Genomic DNA, 23,051 nt, shown 5'->3' on the forward strand with positions numbered 1-23,051 from the left:
ATGACTTTAGATGTAAGGTCTCGTCCGGAGTTTTATATCATAAATCTGTGACACGCACAGTGACGTGAACTGCATTTACATGTGGGATAGAAATGGTAGCTAGCAAACAATCATTCAACAATTCTCTTGTAAAGAAAACTGGAAAAAACGAAGACTTGTGTGTGGACCAAGTGGTGGTTTGTTGTTGTCTCACTAATTGCGTCAGATTCTGCACTCCTATTGGTTTTTGACTTGATGGTTGTCGGAGGAGAAATCACACTACAGGACTGTGCGTCAAATCTGACACTGCCAGAGGCAATAGTCATTAATTGGCTGTCGGTGAACATGTCAAACTAAGAATCAAAGATTTTGGCCTAGGATCTGAGGAATCTTTTAGGATTCGCAAAATTTGTCTTAAGACGGCCAAAATCGAACAGTGTGAACCCTGCTTAAAAGTGTGTGCAGGTTGACTCCTAAATGCAATATTTTATCCTCAGTGTGTTTACTTGTGCCTTTTACAGTATCTGTATGCTGCTTAATGAACATTTTTTGATAGACAGCATACATGAATTTTATAACAATATTGTTTATATTAACACAAATCAACTTTGCTTCCTAATGTCCGATTTTATTGTAGTAAAATATAGTTTTGAGATATTTTAAGTACACTGTTTATAAAGCAAATAAATATATACACATAACTATTGTGTGAATTTTTTTTGGATGATGTCATCCTGGCCGTGAAACAGGGGCCGGCTGTTACTAGGTGACCTGAAACAGCTTCCTGTAGCGGCCATATGCAGCTTGGCTAATGATGACTTTGACATTGGCGGTGCAGTCATCTCCAACATCATCTACCGCCTGAACTGTCGCCTCCTTATACAGCCAACTGTGAAGGGAAAAGGGCACCACATTAGCAAGTCTGTGGATAAAATCATTGATTCTCTTGTTCATTTTGAATTAACTTACGCTAATTGAGGGGTGTTGAGCTGCACTTTGAGGGTCATAGTTTGTTTTCCAGTATACTTAACAACAGCTTCTTCAATCTTTTCTTTTAATACCTCCAGTCCATGTTGTTTTAGAGCTGATATAGGGGTAACCTCAGGATTGCTGGCCTCATATCTGTAAAATGTATATAGAATATATTTATATTTATTAAATAAAAAAAAGTTACATGATTTGAGGCATCATTCACGTCTGCAGCATAAAATTCAAGGTAAGTAATCTTTGGAAGTTTAATACTTAGGGCTATTCGTTAATAAAAAACTGACTATGACTCTCACCCTTCAATGAGGTCAATCTTATTGTGCACCTCTATTATGGAGTTGAGTAGTCTTTCTGGAATCTGAAGATTCTTTAAGACGTTCAGAACATTGACCTTTTGATTGACAGTTTCTGGATGACTGATGTCTCTCACATGAATTATGAGGTCCTGCAAAAGGAGAGGGTGTTAAAACTTCTGTAACTTGGCTAACACTTTACTAAAGGCTTTATATATAATGCATTATAGAAATATTTTTAATGCATTAAATATGTCTTGTAATGCACCCTATAATCAATGCATTATAATACTTATCTATTCTATTGAATGCACCTTCAGAAAGTAAAATGCATTAAAACACACGAGAAACAATGAATTTCAGATGTAACAAGTAATGTGCACATAATAATGCATTTTAACTTTGGTTACAATTATTTATGAAAAGATATAATGCATTCACTGATCTATATACATTTATATAATTTGGGAATGCATTATAATGTACATTATGAACAGTGTTGAGGAAAGTTACTTTTAAAAGTAATGCATTACAATATTACGTTACTCCCTCTAAAAGTATCTAATTGCGTTACTTACTTTTTATGAAAAGTAATGCATTACATTACTTTTGCGTAACTTTTTCTCACCTGGCCTGGGTCTGCTTGTTTGTTTTTTATTAACAACAAAAAAAGTTCTATTTTTGGCAAATGTTAAGGCTCTTTCACACCAAAAGTGAAATGAATAAGCCTAATGTAATTTTTGCTAATTAGTATGGTTGAATTAGATCGTTGAAGGTCAGCAGCAAAGACATTGGTTAATAAAGTGAGATTAAATACATAATGTATATTTGTGTAATTTAATATAGTTAATTACAGGTTTGCGTAAAATTCTGAAATTGCATTTCACTGTTTTTATTCATTTTTAGGAATAATGAATGTTTTCGTGCAAGCGAGATGACTAAGTGCATGTTCACATTTAGTCTAGAACGACAATAACCGTCATATAACTACATCAATGCACACAACACGTCTGCACTTTATTTCTCTCAGCATGGGGACAGGAGAGCTGTGACTCAATAATTGTGAAAAAGTAACTAGCATTACTTATTTAAAAAAGTAACAGATATTTTGTTGTGAACTGAAAAAGTAACGTGTTACTAAAAAGTAATCTGTTTACATAACTCGAGTTACTTGTATTGTGTTACCCCCAACACTGATTATGAATACCTTTATCATCATGCATTATACATAAATCTATATCTAAACCTATAACAAATGTTGTGTTTTAGGTACATACAGAATGTGTCACATCCTCCAGTGTGGCAGAGAAAGAGTCAATAAGCTGGTGAGGGAGCTGGGACAAAAAGCCAATGGTGTCTACATACAGTACAGTCATGTGACTTGGCAGCTGTCCTGCATGTACTGTAACATCCAGGGTGGCAAAGAGCTGGTCTTTAGGCTGAAGACCAGCATCTCCAGTCAGTGCTTTAATCAGAGTTGTTTTACCTTCAGAAACAAACAGTTTCAAACAGTTAATGTGTTTCTTAAAATCTCAATAAAACATGTTAATATTTATTCAAACCTCACCACAGTTGGTGTAGCCCATGACAGAGATGATAGGAAAGTCTTTGTGTTTGCGCTGGGAGCGCAGCAGGTGCCTCTTCTTCCTAAGTCGCTCCAGGGCCGATCGGATCTTCAGCTCTCGCTCTTTCAACAATCGCTGCTGCACTTCATACAAGGTTTCACCTGCAGACAACATTTTAGTTTCAGTTAAATACATTAACCTGGGATTAAAAATGCACTTGGATTAAAAGTTTCCTTACCTGAGCCCATAATGTACCTTGAGCCACCACCTTGCTGGTCTAAGTTTGCTACTTCATTTCTCAGGCGTGATCTTATGTGTTCAAAAAACAAAAATATGTTAAATCTGTGTTACTTATTATTGTGATATAAAAATGATTATACCAGACTAATAATCAGCAAACTGGACAAAATAAAAATCACCAGGGCTTCCTTATGTCACAAGGTACACTACTGTTCAAAAGTTTGGGGTTAGTAAAGAATTTTTTTTTTTCTTTTATTCAGCAAGGATGCATTAAATTGGTCTAAATGCTCTTTTGAACTTTCTACTCATCAAAGAATTCTGAAAAATGTATCACAGTTTCCTCAAAAATATTAATTATTAAAAAATGTTTCTTGAGCAGCAAATCAGCATGTTATAAATCTGAAGGATCATGTGACACTGATAACTGGAGTAATGGCTGCTGAAAATTCAGCTTTACCATCACGGGAATAAATTACATTTTCAAAACATATTAAAAAACAGAAAACAGTCAATTGAAATAATCCTTCACAATATTGCAGTTTTTACTGTATTCTGATTGAAATAAATGCAGCCTTGGTGAGCATAAGAATCTTAATTCAAAAACAAAGTATAGGAAATGATTCTTGATTTCATCAGGAAACAATATAGATAAGAAAAAGAAAAACAAACAATTTACCTGAGCAAGGGAATCTCTGCTAAAGAGATCTGCAGTTTGGCCTCTTTTGTTTTAGCGTTACATCGGAAAATATGCAGAACAAGTGAGTATCTATCAAGAACTTTTACTCCCCAGGCTTCCTGCAGTTCTTTCTGAAACACAAGTATAAAACATTGCATGTTTCTAAGAAGAAATGACTGACATTTCAATTTACAACTGTGTTCAAAGTAGAACTTATTATGATTATATTACAGCCATAGAGAATCTAGAAGAGTTTTATTGTAATTATATACATCATGCATCATAATAGTTAAAATATATACATTATGCACAGGTTTTACAAGCCTTTGAAGTGAACATTTATGCAACCACAGTATCATGCTCTGAATACTCACTTCCGAGGAAGGTGAAAGACGCTCCACATTCACAAAGACAGCTGTGACCCCAGGTGTAGCTTTGATCTTTTCTTAGCAATGTATCAGCACATAAAAAAAGATGTCAATTTGTGTCTAAAATATATGATTTATTCAAAACCGGTAAGCTATATACCTGTAAGAGTCTGGAAGTTTCCCTTGCCGAAAATTCTTTTATTTTCTGGTGTCTTCGTGGAAAGGATGAGCTTGTCAACGACGCTCCATTTGTGTAAAGTGTTCACCAGCCCAACAGCCTCTTCCATCTGAAGTGCCGCTGTTAAAGGGAACAAAACAGTATTCTGCAATATGTCACATTTATACACTAACTGAAATCAGTGCAAGTAGTACACTTTTACCTGTGGTCAGATACTGCTTTCTGCTGCCCCATTTCACATCAGGATGAACAATGAAGATCCTGTGGTCTTCTTTACCAATACCTGTGGGGATCTGCTGCTGGAACAGCTCCTCTATTTCAGCTTCATCAATTTCATCTTCTTCTTCCTCTAGGTTGTTATCTGTGCTGTGAGTTTTGCTCTTGAACGTGCAAGCTGTCAAAGACAAAGCTCTTGCTGGTAGGACTGGAACTGCAACCCCAGTCTTTAAACTTTGTCTTGAGCATGGTATGATGGTAGCAGCTAATTTTGAAGTACACTGAGGAAATCTGATTGGTTTACATTTAGCAAAGTTCATGTACCACCTACTTAAGACATGTTTGCATAGAAACACATGCTTGTTCAAGACACTGATCTTGTTAAGATTCATCTGCTCAGGTTCAAGTTACAAAATAATCAACGCGTCCAAATCAAACAAGCGATCTAGAACGAAATCAGCAAGAAAGCCATTTATTTTACAGTACAACTAACTCTGCATATGTTTCACCATGCATGTTTTGGTACGTCTTCTTCTCTTGTGTTTAACACCGGCGATTGTTCAACTGCGCCATCCGTAGGATATATGCGGTATTAAATAAAACCATTTTTTATTTTATAATACGCGGTTATTTCAACTTCCTGCATTTTAATAAATTAGAAATAAACTGAGAAGAAATGTAAGTGTTTATTCTTTGTTGAATAGTTAAACATAATCCATCCACACGAAGAAAAATATGACCTCCGACCGATGACTTTTATTTTGAATGTGTTTTAGTGGGCGTAAAGTGTCCTGCAATGCATGACTGTCCATAGATATGTGTATATATAGTTATGTGACTGTACTGTATCTGTTACTAGCAGTAACCTGTAATGTCTGGTATCTTTAAGGCAATGTCGAGTGAGTAGATATATTTTTTATATTCACATATATTGTTATGTCTTCGGATTATACTATTTCATATATTTTAGTTGCTAATTATCCTAGCGTTGCATCCATTTCACTTTGCATTTAGCAGTTCACACTCTCAAGTTTTGGACTGATTAAATGTGCAGATGTTTGAACCTAAACAGAAAAAAAATGTTTATGTTTTGTCTACAGGTGTGCTTCACATAGATCATGTTTTGACTGTGCTTTTAACTTCAATCACACAAAACTACAAAGAAACTAAAAACATGTTTTTTGTTTTGGCTGGATCTGCTTTGACAAAGTTCAAAAGTGCAGAGTCCCAAAACAAAATCCAACACATGAGACAGCTGGTTGAAAAATGGTAAGAGTTGTGAATCATTCATCCTGGAGCAGCTAATAAACAAACTTGATCTTCTGTCCTCTAGAGTTTCGTCTGGCTGTGGTGCAGTTACATGTGTCAAAGATTAAGGCTGACAATTTAGGAAGAGCACAAAAACTTGTGAAGGAGGCTGCAGGCCAAGGTGCAAAAGTTGTGGTCTTACCTGTGAGTATTACATTGTCTATGTTAGATTATATATTACTCGCCACTGTTGCATAATGCATGTGTTTGATTGCTTGGTTTATAGAACAATATGACATTTAATAATCCGTTATCCATGTTTTTGCAGGAGTGCTTCAACTCCCCTTATGGAACCGGGTTCTTTGCTGAGTATGCTGAGAAGATCCCAGGAGAGTCCACAGAGGTGTTGTCAGAGGCAGCCAAGGAGTGTGGGGTCTATTTAGTGGGAGGTGAGACCCTCAGACACAGACCAGCACATGTATGTGTGGTTGATGCCGTGGCCCTTACATGATTGTGTCTATGTTGCAGGTTCCATTCCTGAGGAGGATGGAGGGAAGCTCTATAACACCTGCTCAGTTTTTGGACCTGATGGAAAGCTGCTTGTGAAACACAGGAAAGTGAGTGACAGTAAAGCCATTTTTAATGTTACAAAAGACCTCTGCTTCAAATAAAAAATGCTGTTCCTTTGAACTTTCTATTCATTAAAGAATTCTGAAAAATGTATCTTGGTTTCCACAAACATATTAAGCAGCACAACTGTTTTCATTATTGATAATAATAAGAAATGGTTCTTAAACTCCAAATCAGCATATTAGAATGATTTGATATTAGAATGAACTCTGAAGACTAGAGTAATGGCTGCTAAAAATATAAGGTGCGTCCCAATTTGCGTACTTATGCACTATTCTATGATGTTTTTAAGTATAAATAGTGCAGTAGTGCGTTCACACTGAAAATTCCAAAAAGAAAAAGTGCACTTTAAATACCCGGATGATGCACTAAATTAACGGAAAAAACGAAGTGTGAAATATTGGACACTTCATGCACTCAACTGTCGCAGCTTTAATTACGTAGTGGAGGGGAAGGGGGTATCAGACTCTGATGTGTAATGACAAAATAACCTTATATAATTCACGCACTACATGGATGAGTACATAGTGTATAAGTGCATAGTGTATAGTGTACCATTTGGGACGCAACTTCAGTTTTCCTTCACAGTAATAAATTACATAAAATATATACAATAATAAATGTATATAAAAAAATATATTCAAACAGAAAACTGTTGTTTTAACTAAGTTGTAATTATATTTCACAATTGTAGTGTTTTTGCTATATTTTTGATTGAATTTCTTTGAAAAACATTAAATGTTACCAACCCCACACTTTTGAACGGTATTGTATGTATATAAAATATTTCATGATGTATTCAAATTATAAGTCTTTAGGTTAACAATTTGGCTAACGTGAAACATGTTATTAAAATGACTCAAATTCCGCATTTATACTTTTATTTCCATTCAGATTCATCTCTTTGACATTGATGTACCTGGGAAAATACGGTTTCAGGAGTCTGAAACACTAAGTCCAGGAAACAGTTTATCCATGTTTGAAACCCGTGAGTGTGTATTATAGAAATCTTGACCATGTTACCTAGGGATAGATTGGTACTATATTGCTTATAGGCCATGAGTTTATTTATTTATTTATTTTTATCAGTGTTGGGTATATATCTGCAGATACTGGGTATTTGTGCTTGCTTATTTCCCCAATTTTTTACATATAGTTAATCTGTAAAAAATAAAAAAATAAAAATGAATATATATATATATATGTATATAACACTGTTAAATGTAATATTTCAAAATCAAAAAATCTCAATCTGAATATCAATTTTCCGTACTGTACATTATAATGTCGTGATGCCTAAATTCACTTATAGCCTTTAAAAAAAATTGATTTCAGTTTTTAGTGTTTCATTTTAAATGTGTCTAGAAAAAAATTGTTTATAATTTTAACATTGGTCATTTATCATTTCTCAATTTTTGCCCATCAGTATTGGGTAGAATATATTGGTGCATCCCTTATATTACCTTTATATTTTTGTTCTCCTCAGATTTGAAGTCACAGTTTATGTCTTTCTTTGCAGCATTTTGTAAAGTAGGTGTTGGAATATGTTATGACATCAGGTTTGCAGAGCTTGCACAGATCTATGCCAAGAAAGGTGAGAATTCTTAAAATGGCAAATGTGAACAATTTGGATGAAATATAATTTAGGTATGCTGGAAGTGATTTCCCCATACCTCTGTCTATGTAGGTTGCCAGCTTTTGGTATATCCTGGCGCCTTCAATATGACCACAGGACCAGCTCACTGGGAGCTTCTGCAGAGGGGGAGGTCAGTATCCCAGAACACCCAGAGTTACTGAACTATTCAGTTCCCCATTCCCCTGTAAGGCAGTTTGTGTCCTTTTCGCAGGGCAGTAGATAATCAGGTATATGTGGCCACTGCTTCACCAGCAAGAGATGAGACCGCCAGCTATGTGGCCTGGGGTCACAGCTCTGTAGTTAACCCTTGGTAAGTGCTTTCTGTCTTATTTGCTACAGGTTATGCATAAGTTAGTATAGATTACTATGGTACCTGTGCCTTCTTTCCTTACAGGGGGGAGGTAATTACCAAAGCTGGGTCAGAGGAATCTGTTGTATATGCTGACATAGGTGAGTTTCAGTGTTTTACATTTATTTAAAGGGTTGGTTCACCCACAAATGAAATTTGTTGTTAAGTACTCGCCCCCATGTCGTTCCAAACCCATAAAACCTTCATTCATCTTCAGAACACAAATTAAGATATTTTTGATGAAATATGAGGTTTTTTTATCTCCCATAGAAAGCAACACAATTCAAGGCCCAGAAAGGTAATAAAGACATAATTAAAATAGTCAACTTGACTAAAGTGCTTCAACCTTAATGTTATGAAGCGACAAGAATACTTTTTGTGCGCAAAAACAAAACAAAAATAATGACTTTATTCAACAATTTCTTCTCTACCCTGTCAGTCTCCTACGCAGTTGATGCAGTGAATGCTTCCGTGTTTACTTCCGAACGCCGGCAATGTGTCTTCAACGTAAACTGCGTTGGAGAATGAAAGGGTAGAGAGGAAATTGTTGAATAAATTCTTTATTTTTGTTTTGTTTTTGTTCACAAAAAGTATTCTCGTTGCTTCATAACATTAAGGTTGAAGCACTGTAGTCATGTTGACTATTTTAACGATGTCTTTACTTCTTTTCTGGACCTTGAATGTGGTAATTTCTTTGCTTTCTATGGGAGATTAAAAAAAAAAACTAGGATTTCATCAAAAATGTCTTAATTTGTGTTCTGAAGATGAACAAAGGTTTGAAATGACATGATGGTGAGTACTTAATGACAGAATTTAAATTTTTGGCTGAACTAACCCTTTAAATTGTGAGCTATATAGAGCCAGTTGAGCATAATGCAATCATATTCTTCCTCTTCTGCTTGCAGACCTGCAGTATTTGGCTGATGTGCGTCAGCAGATCCCAATCACTACACAGCGACGGAATGATCTATACAGTGTTAACAGTGCTCAGGAGGGCTGAACACTCGTACAGACGAAGCACTGCAGTGGACATTAAGTCTTGATTCATGGCAGACTTAGTCAGCATTTTGTCAGGTGTTAGAGAGAAGCCTTCATCAGTAGAATGTGGGGAATCGCACAACAAAGATGTTTTAATTATTGTGATCAACAAGTGCCTCATAATTTGCACACTTGCTGATGCTCTTACAATGAAAAATAATATTTGGAATAAAATTTAAATTATTAAAATCTTAATATTGTGGTTAAAACATTGGGCAATTATTCCTGGACAGGTAAAATGGTGAATATTAAGCATTATATTATTAAGATAAGCGATTTTTTTAATTAAAAATAATTTCCTTTTATATTGGCACTGTATTAAATACGGAAGAGGATTAGGGCCAAGCAATAATGAAAAAATAAAACCATCTTGAGATTAAAGTTGTTAAATTACGAGAAAAAACTCGTTAAATTTCAAGAAAAAAGTCAAGATAAAATGTTGAGAATAAACTCGTTAAATTACGAGAAAAAACTCGTTAAATTTCGAGAAAAAGTTCGAGATAAAATGTTGAGAATAAACTCATTAAATTACGAGAAAAAGTCGTTAAATTACGAGAAAAAAGTCGTTAAATTATGAGAACAAATTTGTAATTTAACGAATTTGTTCTCGTAATTTAACGACTTTTTTCTCATAATTTAATGAGTTTATTCTCAACATTTTATATCGACTTTTTTCTCGAAATTTAACATTTTTCTCATAATTTAACGAATTTGTTCTCATAATTTAACGACTTTTTTCTTGTAATTTAATGACTTTATTCTCAACATTTTATCTCGACTTTTTTCTTGAACTTTAACGAGTTTTTTTCTCGTAATGACTTCATTCTCAACATTTTATCTAAACTTTTTTCTTGAAATTCAACAAGTTTTTTTTTCTCGTAATGACTTCATTCTCAACATTTTATCTCGACTTTTTTCTTTAAATTTAACGAGTTTTTTCTTGTAATTTAATGAGTTTATTCTCAACATTTTATTTCGACTTTTTTCTCGAAATTTAACGAGTTTTTTCTCGAAATTTAACAACTTTAATCTCGAGATGGTTTAATTTTTTTATTATTGCTTGGCCCAAATCCTCTTCCGTAATTAAAGCTAAAATAACTGATTAAAATATTATTTGGAAATATTTACTTTACATAAGTTTCATCTTTCTTTTTTTTTTTTACCGACTATTGGAGTAAATAATTGTTACAAGGCTAGTTTATGTTCTGTGCAGTATAACATAAGTCGGACTGTAAGGAGCATTCAGTAATAAAATAATTTATTAAAAATATTGCTCCAGGATTGGAAAGGCAAACAATTCTGGAATTCTAGTGCTTATATATAGTTTAATCCATAAAAATTAGAAACTTGGTGTCAAAAGATTGGAAGGGGAGCTTTTTTTTTCTTTTCTTTTCCAAAGATGTGTTTTCTGGCTCAGTGACCAATTATGTGCAATGTTGTATGGGTTGGCATGGTAACTGTGCCCTCTTTTCATGCAGGGGTGAAGTTGACAAAAGCTGGGTCAGAGGAGGCTTTTGTATAATTGCTGACATAGGTGTGTTTGATAACTGTTGCATTTAGATAATTTAAAGTAAGGGATTTAGGGGTTATTTAAAACTGTTATTTACAAAAAGCTATTCAGTTCCCAATATGACGTGGTCATCTTTCTTGATTTAATGTATTTTCTCAGTACATTGACTTATTGTACATATAAATGAACAATGGCAGAAGAGATCCATGTTCATGTAACCTCAAACAAGATAAACACAATAACCAAACTGTAATACCATCCATTCAGCATGTTGAAATAGTTAAAAAGCTAAAATGCCCAATATGTACCTTCACTCATGTTCTTGTGCTTTTAAAAGTCATTGTCGGGGTAACTAAAATAATTAATGTGGGTTACAACAGAGCAAAAACATTTTAATTATTGACAAGAACAAGTACATCAGTTTGTACTTTGTTATTAGTTCTGTTATAAACAATTAAAATTCCATTTACAATACAGTCATACATTTTGTCTTCCTGGGGCCTTCCATTTACACTGACTTTAATACAATTGTTAAAATATTACACAGTGATTACAAGGCATATACCTTTTATATATGAAAATGTGGTTCTAAAATGGTCCTACTGCCACATTCAGCACTGCTAAATATTTAAATTTTATTTAGTAACAACACCCCATAATAGATATCAGCGAGAATAACATGACAGTGGAACATTTGACTAATACAGTAACTCATATGCATTTCTGCTCAAGCCTGTCTAACCACTTCAGGAAAAACAGGTAAAGTTATGAAAGTTGTTTTGAGCTCTTTCCCAACAACATAGCATGTTGTATATCTGTAAAAATCTGAAATTGAAATGTTTCATCCAAATATCTTAAAAAGGTACAGCAAGAATGTATGCGTATCATGTCTAGATACTTAATCAGAAAAAAGTGTTTGAGCTGTATATTGAATATAGATAAATTCATATTCTTAGCTTTACATGTTTTATTATATTGTACTCATTTGAAGGTCTTTTGTTTAGCTGTTTGTATGGAAGAAAAAGAGGATATTCAGTGAAAGAAAAGCATAAACCAGTGGCCTTGAATGAAGTTTGTACCATCTCAAGCTAATTCATCCCCTGAATCAGAGTATGAAATGAAACTGAATCATCTCCAGTGTGAATAAGCATTATGTAAGTTAATGGTATCAACCTAGAATGCCTTTCCAAACCATGTTACACATCTGTCTCTGGAAGGGAAGCCCATTGCTCCAAATCGAACACAATCATGCCAGTGCCCTCGCTAGATGAATCATCTGCAACACAAAAATATGACTGTCATGTAACAAATCCACATAGTTAGACAATCACATAAATAGGTCTTTGGTACCTCGACATCTGTGTTTCTTTCTTTTTCTATCTCTGTCCCATTTCTTCTGGAAACCCAGAGACACAGCCACCAGCACGAATACAACCACACACAGAGCAGCACTGAATGCCCACATGTGCTCTGACAGCCGTACCACTGATGTATTTGACCGAACGCCAACTGATCACACACAAAACTCATATAGTAATCATATTTTTAATTGGTGTATGGTTGTGTTTATTGTACATCTCAGCCTGACTACCGTATTGTTCATGTTACAAGACATCCACTTGTTTTACATATTATCTGGTGTATGCAAAAAAAGCCCACAACCGTTACGGAAACTGTCAAGGTACTTACAGCTCGTTGCTGTTAAAGTTTCATTCAGCAGGTCGTTTTCTATGACACAGGTTACAGCAGTGTCTGCTGATATGTTGATGGATAGGATACTTGTGATGTTGTAGAGTTTAGACTGTGGTAGAGTATTTCTAAAAGTTGTGACTAATGTTTCTGGAGGACGCTGTGTGTGGTTGACAAGCCAGTAGATGGATGGAGCAGGAAATCCTCCTCTAGAGTTGCAAAACAATCTGGATTTGCCACCATCCACTCCATTCTCTCTCAATAAAGTAGGATGGCTGAAATGACCTGCAGATAAAACTGTAATTATGTGTATCTGATAAATGTATATCGTTTAACTCCATGGAGAAATCTCCAGTTTTGGGGGCTAAAGATGACACTGTAGTCCGGATACTGTTGGATACATTTTGATTGGCCACTTGTCCCTCTATCCAGACTGCAGTGTGCACTGTTTCCATTCCTCTTCTCCATTCAGATGAGATGTGGAAGGAGGTCAATTTTTTTACCCCACTATAAACACAGGGAAGGAGGACACGCTCCCCAATCACTCCCACTATGCATTCATCAGCTAGACAGTAGATATGAGTTAAAATGTAATTCTTGAATCTAAAGTAACCCTATAGCCTACAATGTAAACAATATAACTAATGTATCAAGACAGAATCAACAGAGTCGATTTAGCTGGAACTATTCAAACACACCCACAGGACTCACCTTGTACTGACGTAACACTTGTCACGCTAAGCAGCAAAGCACCAAACCAGGTCTCTGTCATCGCTTAAAGATAATCATGGGCTTTTTGTCAAAAGCGCACCTTCAAGGAGACGGGTGCAGCGAACTACCATCAAACTGCTGCCAAACTGCTATAAAACTGCTGTCACTTAAAGTTGTTGTTATGTCATACTTTTGGGCTGTACCCAAAACCAAAGTGACATGCCACACACCCTGCATATACCTGTCTAGTTTACTCTGGCTATAGCGCGAGTAATCAAATGAATGGAACTTAATTTCAAAAAGTGTAAGGAAATGCACTTGCCATATGCTATATGTAATCAAGCAAGTAAGTATATAAATACATGAATTAATACATTTCAACGTTAAAATAATTTATAAAATAAATATTTGACTAGTGTTGTTAAATGTTCTGTCAAAGTCTCAGATAGATAGATAGATGGATAGATAGATAGGTCATTTTTTGAGATGTAAATGTTGCATCATCAGATCACTATCATTGCGCTGAACCCTAACACTGATCACGTGACCCAGCACGCCCCTGCGTAATCGCCAATCCCCTCTATGTCCTACACTACACATGTAGTGATTGGCGTAGAAAGGTTTTGTTGCTACAACCCTCCCGTTTACTGTAAACCATTTACAGTAGGTAAGAGAGAGCTGTTCACTCTGTGATCTCAGGGACCCGGTATCTCATCGTCAGCCATATCCTGAGTACGCATGGCTTCACACACGCAGAACGACAGCTCAGCAGGCTTCCAGCCGGTCTTTAAATCGTTCGCCACAGATGCGATTCATGTTGGTTCAGAACCGGAGCAGTGGAACTCTATGGCCGTAGTGCCTCCTATTTCATTGTCTACCACCTTTAAACAGCATGGACCGGGAAAACACGCGGTAAGTTGTAACGGTTTGATATTAAGAATATATTAAGTGATGTTTTGTATTAGTCTGGTATTTGATTATGTATATTGTCATATGTTGTTATGAACGCAGTCGATACGTGTGCTGATCGAGTGACAATAGAGCACGCGACTGTTTCCATCTAAATGGGTTTGATGTGACATTTACAATGGCAGGACTTTTAGTGTGAAAGAAAAGTATGATTTTTTTTAAATTATAAATTTATTTATAAATATAAAATAATATACCATGGGTAACTACATAAATGTTCAGGTTGTTAATCATTAAATATAAGTAGGTGTATTTGTCACAATGACTAAGCACAAAGTTTCTCACATCATGCTGAAAAACCAGCCAAAACCGGCTTCCTGGTTTTAGATGATCTCTAGGCTGGTTTGCTGACTGGTTTTTGGAAAGGCTTTTCAGCTCGCCTTTACTTTAAAGGAAGATCCTAACCACAAGCAAGGGCTATTTATGTTAACTTTTGATACATTAAAAAGTGAACTTGACACTTAAACAACACCACAGCTTGAGGTCATTAAGCTTAAAAAAAAAAAACTAATTAATTAAAAAAGTTTAATTTGCTGGTTTAAGATACTCTTAGATGATTTAAACTAGTATCCTAGTCCCAAACCCCTCTAGAGCCAGTCAACAGATAATAAAGGATACGTATTCGTAAGGGTGGTTACAGATTACATCAGCAAAAGATGCTGCAAGTTGACTGAATATTTACTCAACCACCACATGAGTCATGTGAACAGCCAGGTAGTTAGAGTAAAGCACATGTTTGCTTGTGAGCTGTTTTTCTTTGTAAGAAGTTAAACCACAACATAACGGTATCAACTGGAGGCTGCATTTCACATTTTTAACTTTTCTATGAATTTACAGGGTTTCTTTATTGATCACTCACAGATTTGACACTTTATTTGCACAATTCAAACTTGTGTTTGCTTACTATTTTGATTTTATCCACCAGGGTTTTGAGTACAGCAGGAGTGGAAATCCCACAAGAAACTGTCTTGAGAGAGCAGTTGCTGCTTTGGATGGTGCGCAATACTGTGAGTCCATCGCCAACACAAAATCATGAATAAAATATTTACAAATGACATTGCCATAAACCTAAAGGTCTGACTTTCCTAATAGGTCTCGCTCTTGCCTCTGGATTGGCTGCAACTTTGACCATTACGCATCTTTTTAAGGCCGGAGATGGAATTTTGTGCATGAATGATGTTTATGGAGGTAAGTTACTGCTAAACTATTGCACTTGATAGAAAGAAGAGTAAAAAACAGAGATTGAGCTGGGAGAGATGCTGAGTGTGTCACATGTCCCCTTCCCCACCAGGAACTAACCGATATTTCAGGAAAATAGCTGCAGAAGTTGGCCTTGATGTCTCTTTTGCTGACCTCACGAAGCTAGAGGAGCTGAAAGCAGCTCTTAAACCAAATACAAAGGTACACCTGGCAGAGAAAGCAGATTTTGTTTTTAAGAATGTGATCAAGTTTCGAAATCTTCCTTTCCCCCCCCCCCTTGGCAGTATATAGCTCCGCCTCTGACAAAATTACTGTGTGAAAGAGGGTGGATGGAGAAATATTTGGTTACACAATTAAACCTGACAGCATGTTAATGGGAAGTACTACTTCCCATAGAAATAAAATAGGGTAATAAATATTCCCGTTTCTACAGATGATATGGATTGAAACGCCCACAAACCCTACTATGAAGGTAGTGGACATTCAGGGCTGTGCAGATATTGTCCATGAGCACAATAAGGACACAATTGTTGTTGTGGACAACACTTTCATGTCAGCCTATTTCCAGGTATACACATTTATTTTTCTCAGCTGGTGTTCTTTTAATGACTTACTAAGGACATGAAAGACAATTAAAAAATGAGTTAACTATGTAAAAATGAATTTTATTAAGCTTTGTACAATACTCCAGTGTAAGGATTACAAAGTTTCCTTCTACAGTTCATTTAAATATTTCACCATTTTTCTCATCCCTGGAAAAGCGCCCCCTTGCACTTGGAGCAGACATCTGCATGTACTCTGCAACAAAATATATGAATGGTAAATACAACTAAAAATTATAATTTTTATAATTGAAAACGTGGTTGATCCAAGTTAAAATTATCAATATAATTCCAGGACACAGTGATGTTGTCATGGGCTTGATGTCTCTCAACCGTGAGGACCTCTATGAGCGGCTGAAGTTTTTGCAAAATGGTAAGGCTACCAAAAGTTGTGACAGTCTTTTCTTCACTCTTGTGACGTATATCCGAGTGAAACGGCTTCTTGAAGAAGAAAAAAATGTATGGCAGGACTTGATTTTGTCCATCGAGAATTGCCTGGATTTTTGAATGGTTGTGGTTTGTTGCTGCTGTGATCTCATGTGAGTGACAGGTTGTCCCGCCCTCACGCCAATAAACACATCATCAGAAAAGTCAGAGATTGCAAAAGGGAGGGGGAAGTTATTTTGCTAAAAGATTACGAGGACACATTCATTTTTTATTAAAATAATTATTTGGATGAATAAATCATTTATAATAAATACTGCAATATCTCATAAAAAAATAAGATTTCATGGGGATAATCTGTCTGATTACATCCTTATTTTCTGTAAACGGCTCTTCTCTTTATGGCATGACTTTTACTCAAGATCAAAAGGGCTGTAGTGTGGTGTATTTCACAAGCAGTTTATAGCATGCTATTTAATAAAAGAAGTTTATTAGCCTTTGAAATAAAGCCAAATTACTGGACCGTATTAACAATAGAGAACAAATGACTTGCAATATATAATAATTAAATATAGGCCCAATGCACTTTTGTAAAAGATGAGTGGTGCATACTCATTTGGTACAATAATTTTTTTATTTGGACAGGAATCTTTGAGGAAACCATAATGTGCACAAAAAAACTTTTGTTTATGAAGTGCTAAACCTGATTGCTGTTGTACTATCAGCTTTTTTTTTAAATGATGTAATCTCAAGGCCACTGAGCTTATCACCAAAGAGTGTTAAAGGTTCAGTTCAATGTTATAATGTAAATAATATGCAGAAGTTGTTGTGTTTTAACATGCTAGAGAGAGGTACCGGGTGCAATCTTCAAATATAACTCTGCGAACAAGGAATTCTAGCAAGAATGAAGTTCTTTTATCAACCCTATTGGGGGTCTTTTGTAAGGGGCAAGAAAAATGCCTTTCATTCACTTCAAAAGAAAGTAAAATAATATCCTGTTTTAATATCTGCCGGTGATATTTCCCTTTTGTTATAACCTGTAGTCTTATTGCTAAGCAATTTTGTAAAATGTAAATTTTCTTTTCATTGCCTGACTGTAACACAGCTTGAGTCAGTAAAAGTAAGAAAAAGGTTTATTGTTATCTCTCTCTTCCTCTATCTTTAATTCAGCACTTGGTGCCGTTCCCTCTCCATTTGACTGTTATATGTGCAACCGGGGTCTGAAGACACTGCACCTGAGAATGAAGCAGCACTTCAAGAACGCACTGGCTGCGGCACAGTTTCTAGAGGCCGACCCAAGAGTGGACAGTGTCATCTTCCCAGGTGTCTGTTTTTATTGTCACATTACATTGAAGTGTATGTTGGGTGAATTTGACATGGAGTCAAACCAAAATTTATTATTAGTCAAGTTTTAAATAGGAAAAATATTGAAACTCTTTGGTTATTTTTGAGCAAGATACTGTTGGTCTCATCAGATTCAATGAATTGTGCTAAGTTATGCTAAAAGTGGTACCGGCAGACCCGGAGATCGGCTGAATGGATTCGAAAACGGTAAAACTCAAATGTTTAACTCTAGGGGAGTTGGAAAATGAGCCTATTTTCAAAAAAAAAGTGGAGTGTTCCTTTAAACTGTGTCAGAAAAAAATTATCTTGATTTATGTCAGATAACACGTGAGCAAAACATGGTCAGGTCAAAGTGTCTGAATAATTTTTGGTTCCAAATTTTTTATCAATTTTATTGGTAAAGAATTTTTGGGTATAATGAGTCGCAGTTTACTTTATTTTGCTATCCTCACTTACATAAATGAAATATGGTGTCCTGCACCCACTAGTAAAAATATATAAAAATATAAAAAATGTCTGAATAATTTTTGGTTTGACTGTATGTTGGTAATTCATTGGTTTTATACCACCTGCGGGCAACATTGAACTGTATTGTTCAAAATAAACTGATATTGTTCAAAATCAGATGATTGACTCTTGATCATCTTTTATTTTTTTTTTTTTTTTTTACTTCAGGTCTTCCATCTCACCCTCAGTATGAGCTGACAAAGAAACAGTGCACAGGCTGTCCTGGGATGATTACTTTCTACATTAAAGGAAAACTGGAGCATGCCTCAACTTTCCTCAGCAGTCTGAAGGTGCTTTGAAGCTATATATAATATATATATATATATATATATATATATATACATATATAAAATCTTTATTGTTTTTATTATAAATCTTTGTTGTTTTTTGCATTTCAGTTGTTTGCACTTGCTGAAAGTCTTGGTGGTTATGAGAGTTTAGCAGAGCACCCGTAAGTACTGAGCACACTACTAGCCAAATTCACTGACTGAGGGAAAAGATTTTATTTAAAACCAGTGCATATAGGGGATTTTTTTTTGTTTGTTTATGAAACGCATATACCAAGTATGCTTGGTTGTAACAAATGTGTAAACCCTAAAAAATCGTTTAAGTGGGCTTATTTTGGATGGCCACAAGGGGGCACTTTAATGTTGTACTAAAAGGAAATTGTGCTTTTGTTGTCTGAACAGTTTGTCATTGTAGAACATTATTCAGCAGGAGCTAATGGAACATTTCTTTAGGCTATTCTGCAGTCAGCTTTAAATATAAAAACAGAGTTCATGTTAATCACCAGATGGCTTTGAAACATCATTGTGACAGATTAATGATACTTACGGTTCGCAAGTAATCCACTAGAATGCAAGTGATAACGTCATTGAATTATGTCTTGATAAATCTTTCTTGATATCACACCTGCACCAATATTACCGTGATTTATCCTGGAAAAAAGATTCAGATCAATCAAAAACTCATTTTGAGGGGACATTTCATCCACCTCCATTTCCCTTAGTGCACTTTTCTTTTCCAGAGCGATTATGACTCATGCTTCAGTACCTGAGAATGAGAGGAAAGAACTGGGCATCAGTGATACACTCATTCGTCTGTCAGTGGGCCTGGAGGATGAGGAGGATATTATTGCAGACCTAGACCAAGCCCTCGCTGCTGCAGTGAGTGTTTCACAACACATAATTTTTTAAGAAATTATTATTTTTATTCAGCATGAAAATAAATGGTAAATACTGTTCTTTTGAAATTTCTATTCATTAAAGAATATATATATATATATATATATATATATATATATATATATATATATATATATACCAGTAATTTGTGGTTAGTAAGCTTAGCATTTAGCCAATTTGTCCCAATATTTTATTTTATTTTATTTTATTTTATTTTGCCAACAAGTGTATATATGTAATATATACTCAGTGGCCAAAAAAAAAAAAAAAAAAAAAAAATTGGGACAAATTGGCTAAACGCTAAGCTTACTAACCACAAATTACTGGTTAATTAGCAAGAATTAAGCAAATGTACTCCCTTTAAATGCCATTGCTGTCTCAGAAAAACATCAAAGACAGAATTAAGTTTTTGGCAGAATATGGGAAGAGTGATTCAGAGTGGTTCAGCAGATTTGATGAATCACGATAAAACAAGTTGCATGGAGATGCACCATAGTGGTGTCTTTGAAGATCTGGTGCGAAATACAATAATGAATGCAATGCATCTCTACCACAGTGCAGCGTGGAGAACAATGTGTCATAATGTGGGCAGCCTTTTTAGATGCTGGTATTGGTGAGCTGCTTCACTGTGAAAACACATTTAATGCTTTGGAGCACAGGAGAATAGTGCAGAATGGCTTGCTTCCCACAATTGAAAAGTGCTTATCTAAAGGGGAATGATCAGATGTTGTATTTCAACATTTTTCAATTGCTCATGAACTGTTTGAAGCAATTAACATTGAGTGGAACAACAAAAAGCTGTCTGCAAGTTTACCCACATAGCTTAAACATTTAAAGAAAAAAAGGGAAGGCTATCCCATACTAAATTACTTTATCTATAGTATTTGTGCAATTTTTGACCATTGATTTGTGGTTAAAATTGTAAAATGTGTACCATTAAAAGCCAAATATTTAGCCATTTTTGGCTAGGCCCATTTTGTGTGTAAAAAACAGTCCAAACAAACACTTTCAGCCTCACTGGTCCCAAATATAGATGGCTAGTGCATTATGTGTATAGGATGTTATTATCACCATGCTAAAGGCATTATACGTAATCGTGTGCATTTCTATTTGTAGAGCCTCATTTTCAGGTGCTTTCATGTGTTTAATGGTGCATCCTCATGTAAATTGATTTTATTCCCTAAAATATGGTGTCAACACCAAGATCATAATAAAATGATTTCTGAAGGATCATGTGATACTGAAGACTGGAGTAATGGCTACTGAAAATTCATTTATTCATTAAAATAGAAAACAGTTATTTTAAATTGTTAAATACATTTAATTATAGTACTGTTTCACAATATTATATTTTTTTTATTTGTTTTTGTGTAGACTTTTTTCATATATTTTATTTAAATACATAGAAACATTATTAATACAAATAAATCTTATAAAACCAAATACTAATTTAATTGTCATGTTAAAGCCAAGATAATTTTCTGTTCAATATCAATTAATCTAATGTCATACAACCTGTTTTTTTTTTTTTTTTTTTTAAACAGCATTCAAAAAAGTAAGAGGCTGATGAAGATCGATCAGGAACAGCAGTGATGCCACATGTGGATGAGACAAGGACACTTTTTTTATGGCACATTTATAAATTACTTGGAATAAGACTGTTGTGCTTGAACAAAATAAACTGTATTTGTCAGGGAACAAATTAACCTCAAGAAACTCATCTTTTCATTCAAAGAACAGGAGATTTGCTGCTTTTGTGTTTCTATTTTTGGTAATTGATTTATGAGATAGTGGGGCTAACAAAACAGACTCCACTATTAAAGTTTTAATACAGGAAAACACCAGGACTGCAAGGGAAGTCTGATGTGATGCAAATGAAGATTTGTGTCTTTTTTATATAGACTGTTAAAGTGAGTGATTCAAGTTAATCAAGAATTACAAAAAAAGAGACGCCCTCTGTGTTCTCAAGTAATGCACAAGCGCACTATCAGTCTTTATTTTCTGCATCAAAGATGCAAAGCCACCTCATAATGTTTCAAATCACCTTTCTTTGATCAGTTTTGTATTTTAAATTCTAGATATTGGCTAGATGCTTTAGTGTTTTTGATTCTGAAGGATCACATCTGATCTTTGTCTGTGCTGCCAGACCCATTAAAAGCCATTTGTAGTCTCTCCCTCTCTGTTTTGTCTTCTTCCTGAACATCTTTGATGGTGGTACACCATAAGAAATCACTTTGAAGTCAACAAGCACCACACATGTAATTGGAAGATAAATAGTAAAAGACATAACTAATGAGCCGATCTAACAACACCAACAATAATGCTACAAGGACAGCTTGAACTGAGAAGTAATTATTTCTATATAGTATTTATCAGGCATAAATGTATTTCAACATTGGGCATGATGTGATAATTACATTACTAGTCCTGACAAGGCTAATTCGCTGTCTCTTAATTTGCAATGTATTGCAATTTTTAGGGAATACTGAATGAAACTGAATAATGGAGAAAATATTAAGTAAAAAATATTTATATCAGGATGGCAAATATTTCTAATTGACAGGAAATTTAGCCTTTTTATATACACAGTTTTACTGATAAATGACATTCAATGGGAGTCAAGTCAAGCTGGTTGAGGCATAAAACTGTCAGAAAGCATATCAATAACTTTTTGTTTGTCACTATATTTCAATGCCTGTTTTCCACAATCTTTCCACAAGGTATATTCTGTAATGAAAAGCACCTCAATTATGTTATTTACTGACTCAAAGGATGGCCATTTAGCACAGGAAGCACAACACCATTAACCCAATTCTGTGATGAAGGTTGTGCTCAGAGCTATTAACTCTACATATTACTGTCCATATATCTCAAGTATAGGAACCTCTGACATTTCCATTTAAGCTAGACATTGTGCATGCAAAATGTCATCCCTAATCTCTTAAATGGTCATGGGTGTAAAGTTCATTCTATAATGCTTGTATATAAATACTGTTTAATGTTCATAATATTTAATGTTCAAAAACATGAGCAAAGCTGAGGTTGCACCTTGATTTTGCAGGATTTTACCATTAACATAAAATGCTAAATATTTGGTGGTGTGGCATTGAATCCTCCTAATTCTTCTCCTGACCAGAGATTTTACAAATAGCATGTACTTATTTTCTTTTCAGCCCACAGTTTCATGAATATATGTAATATATATGTAATTTCATAACCGTGACTAAGTGAACATCTTATGCTAGTCTAAATGGAACAGACCAACGTTAGCTGCCACTGTTAGCCACTATGCTAGTAACAATCGTTGTGGTCCTAAGTTGATCATAAGGATCATAAAAATTACATTTAGTTGTTATTTAGTACTCTCCTGAAAAGATGTTTACATATAGCCCACAAGATAAAATAATAACTGAATTAACCACTTGATTCTTAATGTGTTGTTATTTGGATGATCATCAACTGTTTTTATGTTTGGTGATAGTTGATCATGAGTCCAATGTTTGCCTGAGCAGTTAAACTGTCCTTTTCACAATAAGGAAGAAAAGATT

General features: G+C 34.9%; 3 protein-coding genes and 1 pseudogene across 4 annotated transcripts; 2 read left to right on the forward strand and 2 right to left on the reverse strand.

The window, feature by feature from the left end:
• Positions 1-5,054, reverse strand: gtpbp6 (GTP binding protein 6 (putative)). Of its 2 annotated transcripts, XM_048199252.1 has the most exons (10): positions 4,489-5,053; positions 4,269-4,406; positions 4,115-4,185; positions 3,741-3,871; positions 3,063-3,133; positions 2,827-2,985; positions 2,537-2,745; positions 1,263-1,411; positions 949-1,101; positions 1-868 (listed from the first exon to the last, which is right to left on the reverse strand). In XM_048199252.1, exons 1-10 carry the CDS (start codon positions 4,892-4,894, stop codon positions 742-744), a joined length of 1,614 nt encoding a protein of 537 aa, XP_048055209.1. In that variant the 5' UTR covers positions 4,895-5,053; the 3' UTR covers positions 1-741. The 2 variants fall into 2 exon arrangements, with proteins under 2 accessions (XP_048055209.1, XP_048055210.1); XM_048199253.1 differs by lacking the exon at positions 1-868 and having other exon boundaries at positions 961-1,101; positions 1,292-1,411; positions 4,489-5,054.
• Positions 5,055-5,244: 190 nt separating this feature from the next.
• nit2 (nitrilase family, member 2) lies at positions 5,245-9,598 on the forward strand. Its single transcript, XM_048199255.1, has 10 exons — positions 5,245-5,401; positions 5,836-5,954; positions 6,079-6,199; positions 6,279-6,367; positions 7,275-7,368; positions 7,900-7,974; positions 8,068-8,146; positions 8,228-8,326; positions 8,411-8,466; positions 9,271-9,598. The coding sequence occupies exons 1-10, from the start codon at positions 5,374-5,376 to the stop codon at positions 9,363-9,365; spliced, it is 855 nt and encodes a 284-aa protein (XP_048055212.1). The 5' UTR covers positions 5,245-5,373; the 3' UTR covers positions 9,366-9,598.
• Positions 9,599-11,284: 1,686 nt separating this feature from the next.
• LOC125273679 lies at positions 11,285-13,743 on the reverse strand (annotated as a pseudogene).
• A 308-nt stretch (positions 13,744-14,051) lies between these two features.
• On the forward strand, positions 14,052-21,675 carry LOC125273677 (cystathionine gamma-lyase-like). Its single transcript, XM_048199256.1, has 12 exons — positions 14,052-14,225; positions 15,208-15,289; positions 15,375-15,470; positions 15,574-15,683; positions 15,916-16,050; positions 16,244-16,301; positions 16,380-16,457; positions 17,639-17,791; positions 18,488-18,609; positions 18,718-18,770; positions 19,347-19,485; positions 21,048-21,675. The coding sequence occupies exons 1-12, from the start codon at positions 14,052-14,054 to the stop codon at positions 21,060-21,062; spliced, it is 1,215 nt and encodes a 404-aa protein (XP_048055213.1). The 3' UTR covers positions 21,063-21,675.
• The last annotated feature ends 1,376 nt before the right edge of the window (positions 21,676-23,051 follow it).

This window comes from Megalobrama amblycephala, linkage group LG8 (genome assembly GCF_018812025.1).
Source record: "Megalobrama amblycephala isolate DHTTF-2021 linkage group LG8, ASM1881202v1, whole genome shotgun sequence".
Taxonomy (NCBI): Eukaryota; Metazoa; Chordata; class Actinopteri; order Cypriniformes; family Xenocyprididae; genus Megalobrama; species Megalobrama amblycephala.

Excerpts from the sequence above, each read along its gene's own strand:
- gtpbp6 (XM_048199252.1), bottom strand. The coding sequence starts at position 4,894 with ATGAATCTTAACAAGATCAGTGTCTTGAACAAGCATGTGTTTCTATGC. Across the intron at positions 4,186-4,268 it reads AAACTTCCAGACTCTTACAG|AAAAGATCAAAGCTACACCT; the intron begins GTATATAGCTTA and ends TACATTGCTAAG. Across the intron at positions 2,746-2,826 it reads CATGGGCTACACCAACTGTG|GTAAAACAACTCTGATTAAA; the intron begins GTGAGGTTTGAA and ends TTGTTTCTGAAG.
- LOC125273677 (XM_048199256.1), top strand. The coding sequence starts at position 14,052 with ATGGCTTCACACACGCAGAACGACAGCTCAGCAGGCTTCCAGCCGGTC. Across the intron at positions 14,226-15,207 it reads ATGGACCGGGAAAACACGCG|GGTTTTGAGTACAGCAGGAG; the intron begins GTAAGTTGTAAC and ends TTTATCCACCAG. Across the intron at positions 16,051-16,243 it reads TCATGTCAGCCTATTTCCAG|CGCCCCCTTGCACTTGGAGC; the intron begins GTATACACATTT and ends TCCCTGGAAAAG.
- nit2 (XM_048199255.1), top strand. The coding sequence starts at position 5,374 with ATGTCTGGTATCTTTAAGGCAATGTCGA. Across the intron at positions 6,368-7,274 it reads TGCTTGTGAAACACAGGAAA|ATTCATCTCTTTGACATTGA; the intron begins GTGAGTGACAGT and ends ATTTCCATTCAG. Across the intron at positions 8,147-8,227 it reads GAGCTTCTGCAGAGGGGGAG|GGCAGTAGATAATCAGGTAT; the intron begins GTCAGTATCCCA and ends TCCTTTTCGCAG.